The sequence below is a fragment of the Manduca sexta genome, chromosome 2, assembly GCF_014839805.1.
Source record: "Manduca sexta isolate Smith_Timp_Sample1 chromosome 2, JHU_Msex_v1.0, whole genome shotgun sequence".
In the NCBI taxonomy this organism is placed as follows: Eukaryota; Metazoa; Arthropoda; class Insecta; order Lepidoptera; family Sphingidae; genus Manduca; species Manduca sexta.
Genome location: NC_051116.1, coordinates 3,334,419 through 3,339,618, shown reverse-complemented (window position 1 = coordinate 3,339,618; position 5,200 = coordinate 3,334,419). Strand labels below are relative to the sequence as shown.

Genomic DNA, 5,200 nt, shown 5'->3' with positions numbered 1-5,200 from the left:
TAGTACACAAGGTCATTTGCTCGGGCCTTAACAAACAGGCGATCGCAGCACCTCTGTAACGCGCGTTTGACGCGCTTTTGCACTACCTTTGTATATAAACATAACGTCTACTTAGGTTTCATCAAAAAATACGGACGTAAAATACCACAACAAAAATCGCACTAAGTTTAAACGACAAGACCAACTCTACTGATTAGCATAGCGATAAAAGCAAGACATAAAAATAAAACATTAAAATGATATAAGTTTGAGTCTAGACTTGTGTAGGTGATCACTTGATTTAGTCTGTTATTTGACAAAATTACTTCAAAAGAATTATATTTATTTCGGTAAATAGGAGCACCCTGTAGACATCATCGAGGATAACCAGGTATATTTTTAAATCATTTTTATTAATCTCAGCAAATGATGGGGTCATTGTACCTGATGAAACTTAGGCTAGGGTCGAGATGTGTCAACTGATGTGTGATGGTTACCCTCGCCGGTCGAAACAATTATGTCGGCCTGTCTGAGAATATACACAGGCTGATCCCGGAACGCGACACAATGACGTGGGCCACTATGGCAAGTTTTAGCTCCTTGTTACAGTTGTCGCTATCCGAGCGGATATAAAATATATCCTACCATCAACAAATTATTATTCGTGCTAAGGGTACAGATATTATATATATCAATATGTAAATATAAGTAAACACAAGTGCGCGACACCGTGAAATTAACGCTCAAACATGATAGATATGAAATTAAAGAATAAAAATTAAGTCAATACTTGTGTTAGAGAAAGCGGAACATTTTGGTGTTTCGTTAATAACCATGAGTGAAGTGGGCCTAGTAAGACCAATGAAAAATTACATCGTATTAATCATGACATGGCGAGTGGCGAAAGCTTAGTTGAGTATGTAATGGACTACCGAGGCGAATGTCCGCAGGTTCGAATCTCAAGGGCTCACACATTTGACTTTTCTAAAAAAATATGTGTGTATTCTTTGTGAATAATAGCTTGCTTTAACGATGAAGGAAAACATCGTGAGGAAACTTGCATACTTGAAAAGTTCTCTATAGCAGTTTTGAGGGTGTGTGAAGTCTATCAATCCGCATTAGACCAGCGTGGTGGACTAAGGCCTAATCCTTCTCAGTAGACGGGGAGGCCCGAGGCCCAGCAGTGGGACAGTTATAATACAGGTCTGTTGTTATTATTATTATGAAAAAAAAAAGGCCTATTAACCCCAAAAGGAGTCGAAAGAGGCGCAACTGATGCACCTACTTTCCACCGTGTGTATTCCAAATACAAATAAAAATATAAAAAAAATATTCGATGTAATTACTTCCCTAGAGCAAGATTAATATAATTAACAAAAATGATCTCATTTCCCCTTTATCCTCTTGAATAAATATCCAGCAAGGTCAATTAATATATTATCACATTAATTGAATTATTTGCGCAGATGCAATCTTTGTCATTGTAAATTGGCTATAGAGAAAAAATCGTATATAAAGATCAAGGTAAGAACATCAGACGTCAGACACCAGCGGAAACAGGTGAGTACATCTAAGGAAACGTTTCAAAAGTTATAACAAAATATTATATTATTCGTCATTTCATAGAATATTGTAATTAGAAAAAAACAAAATAAAAATAGATTTAGTGTTCCAATTTTAAATATTATTTGCTCGAAGGATGAAGTCCTTATAATTTTCCTAACGTAGTTCGTAATAAATTAATAAGATATTTTTTATCCAATTTTATTATTTTCCATCCCATTATCAAAAGAATCCAGCTTGTCATATCGGGCACAAATTTCACACTCCTGTCTAATACCCAGAAGAATATGCAGTATCACCGCTCGACCTAAGTTCAATTCTTTACTAAGGGTTTGACCTCATTGCAGCCATGTCTACATCCATCACGGAGTCCACCATCAGCAGTGTGCAGGGGGTCCAAGGGATGCTCACTGCAATCACAGCGTTGGGACTTACCGGCCATCGCTTCCCTGCTGGAGTTGATGTTGAAGGTAACTGTCTTATAGATTAAGTCTCGTGACACGTTAATCGCCTTTTCTAAACACAAAAAGACCAAAATGCTCGCGTGATGGTAAGCGCTACCCTTGCTCATAGAAAGCAGTATACGAAGAACTTTTTTTATATCCTTGTTTAAGTAGCTTTGTATGTTACGACTTTGGGTTCATTTAATAACTGCTGGTAAATATATTTTGACAATTGAGAAGACGAGTGTTTGATCTTCCGGTACCACAACTGTAAACAGTAACAATTCCAAAACTTCGAATAACACAGTACTGTATGCTTCAATATACATACAATTAGAAGCATCTTACCTTTTGTCTTATTAAGATTATAAACGCAAAAGTTTATAAAAGTGTTTGGATATTTGAATGTTTCTTAAAAATAAACGCAAAAACAGATAAATGGATTTATTTAGACGTTTAACACACACATAGACTGTTATTTACCTCGTTAATTTGCCTGCGTAGGAAAACATAGATATTTTTAATCTGCTTTTTTATTACTGGTAGGCCGCTCACATGTGAGAGTTCGCTTGCGTAGGTACTACCGCAATCTCTATTTCTGCTGCCGTAGTAGTCACTGTTGTGTTCCGGCTTAAAACATCGGAGCCAGTGTAACTACTACATATAATAAGAATTAACATAGCATGCCTTAGGATGACGATCGAAGTGGAATACCAAACAATATTTTGTAATTCAAGGTGTTGGATGGTGTTTCTGCTGTTTATAGGCGGCCGTATCGCTTATTATCAGCCAAACAGCAAGCTCGTCTCGTCATTCAAAGCAATATTAAATAAATTGGCGTTATCGATGTGGCATTACGATTTGCTACAGTGATTTAGGGACTTATAAAGCGGGAAGACAATATATTTAAATGACATCAAAAGATTAATTTTCTAAATATTTCCTTTTAGATGGAGCCGTATTTGACTTTTTGACCATCGGGTCAGGCGCGGGTGGCAGTGTTGTAGCTAGCAGACTTAGCGAAGATCCAAACGCGTCAGTACTTCTTTTAGAAGCTGGCCAAGTAGCACCCCTCGAAAGTACCGTAAGTATTCATTTTAACATCTCATTGATTTAAAACATGAGAATTGCTAGATGAACAAACTTGGCTTGCAGTAAAACTGCACACGAAGAAAATATGAACTACGACTATTTCTTGACAAAATAGATCTCGCATCTTCTTATTATATTGCTGTTAATTCTGAACACAATATAAAAGCAGTGAAATAATATGGCATATGATATTAGTATATTAAACCACTATCTAGTGATATCATCTTTGATACACATTTCATTCATTTTCTTGAGTGTAACGATGTAGATTTTTTTTAATATCAACATTTCGCATTGAACACTGAGTCATCAGTAATATTGGTGTATTTCGTCCTGATTTTAAAATTGTATAATATTTCATTTTGTCAACAGTATGTGGGATTATTCCCTGTCTTGGTGAACTCTGCTTACGACTGGAACGCCACTTCCACGAACGACAACTATGCCAACCAGTGCCTTCAGAACAACGTCGTTGAAACAACCATGGGCAAGATGCTTGGAGGGTCCAGTGGCCTCGACCACGTGATTGCAGTTAGAGCAAACAAATTTGACATGGAACGCTGGGCCAAAGCTACAGGCGACGACTCCTTTAACCACGAGAACATGAAGAAATACTACATTAATAGCGAGACTCTGAACGACAAAGATATCCTCGCAGAATACGCCTCCCATCACGGTACCAAGGGTCCCTTGCAACTAATAAGGGAGACAAGCGACAAAAACAAAGATATTTTGGAATCTTTCAAAGAACTCGGCCATGATATTATCTTAGACATCAATGCCGACCTTTCCCTTGGCTACACTGAACCTTTGCTACTTAAAACTGAAGAATGGAGGCAAAGCGCTGCGGAGGCCTATTTAGGAGCCGCCAAAAACCGACCCAATTTGTTTGTTCAGATGGGCGCTCTGGTAACCAAAATCTACATCAACAGTTCTAATGTAGCCACTGGAGTCGAGATACTGACCAGTGACGGTGTAACCAAAAGCATTTACGCTCGCAAAGAAGTTATTCTATGCGGTGGAGCAATCAAGAGTCCACAACTTCTGATGTTATCAGGTGTCGGACCTAAATCTCATCTTGAAGAGTTCGGCATCGAAGTAAAGGCTGATTTGCCCGTCGGAGAGAACCTTATGGATCACGTGTCAGCAATTGTTGGTATCACTTTAAAGGAATCTGATGAAAAAGTTTTACCCAACACCATGCAATTCCCTGTCCCGATGACGACTGGTTACGTGTCACTCGACGGCACTGAAGACCCCACATACCAATCAATTAATCTGTACTTCCCTCACGATAATGCTGGTCTTCTGCAATTGTGTGCATTTGCTTTCAAGTACAACAACACTGTATGTGAGGCGCTGTACAAAGCCAATACCGGCAGAGACTTACTTTTCAGTGTTATTAACCTGATGCACCCCGAGTCCTCTGGCTCAGTCCGTCTGAACAGCGTCCACCCTGCCGCTAACCCGACCATCAATCTCGGCCACTTGTCCAACCCTAACGATCTGGACAACCTCGCCAAATCCCTGCAAGACTTCGTGACTTTGTTAGATACTTCTTACTTCAAAAACATAGGTGCTAAGTTGGTTGATATCGACTTGACCTGCAATAGTTTGGACCGCACTAGCTTCGAGTTCTTCAAGTGCTATGCTAGATGGATGTCGGCGACTATGTGGCATTACAGCAGTACTTGTGCTATTGGTAAAGTTCTGGACAGCGACATGACAGTGAAAGGTATTCAGAATCTTCGAGTTGTGGACGCTTCAGCCATGCCTTACACCGTCACGGGCAATATCATATCGAACATCTATGCCATGGCGGAGAAAGCAGTAGAAAATATTAAGGCAAAATGGTGTTTAAGCTGATCCTGTTGTTTTGTGGTTATTTATGAATAAAATATTTTAAAAAATTAAGTGTTCTTATTATGTTATGTTTTGGGATAATCTATTGCTTCCTCATAATAAAAACCTTTAACATAGTTGATAGTATAGAGTTACTAATAGATGGAGTTATACATCGAAGACTAAAATCTCATTATATTATGACTCTCTAAAAATTAATTTATAATATGTCACGGTGAAAGTGACGTAGAGAAATGTATAATGCATATGTTGGTTATAAT

General features: G+C 38.4%; 1 protein-coding gene across 1 annotated transcript; it reads left to right on the top strand.

Moving 5' to 3' along the window:
* Nucleotides 1-1,442: 1,442 nt before the first annotated feature.
* LOC115451596 (L-sorbose 1-dehydrogenase) lies at nucleotides 1,443-4,991 on the top strand. Its single transcript, XM_030179954.2, has 4 exons — nucleotides 1,443-1,539; nucleotides 1,890-2,012; nucleotides 2,936-3,069; nucleotides 3,450-4,991. Exons 2-4 carry the CDS (start codon nucleotides 1,892-1,894, stop codon nucleotides 4,941-4,943), a joined length of 1,749 nt encoding a protein of 582 aa, XP_030035814.1. The 5' UTR covers nucleotides 1,443-1,539; nucleotides 1,890-1,891; the 3' UTR covers nucleotides 4,944-4,991.
* The last annotated feature ends 209 nt before the right edge of the window (nucleotides 4,992-5,200 follow it).

What these genes read in the sequence shown, in the direction of transcription:
- LOC115451596 (XM_030179954.2), top strand. Translation starts at nt 1,892, where the DNA reads ATGTCTACATCCATCACGGAGTCCACCATCAGCAGTGTGCAGGGGGTC. An exon ending in TGCTGGAGTTGATGTTGAAG is followed by an intron (nt 2,013 to 2,935) that starts GTAACTGTCTTA and finishes ATTTCCTTTTAG; the next exon opens with ATGGAGCCGTATTTGACTTT. An exon ending in TAGCACCCCTCGAAAGTACC is followed by an intron (nt 3,070 to 3,449) that starts GTAAGTATTCAT and finishes TTTTGTCAACAG; the next exon opens with TATGTGGGATTATTCCCTGT.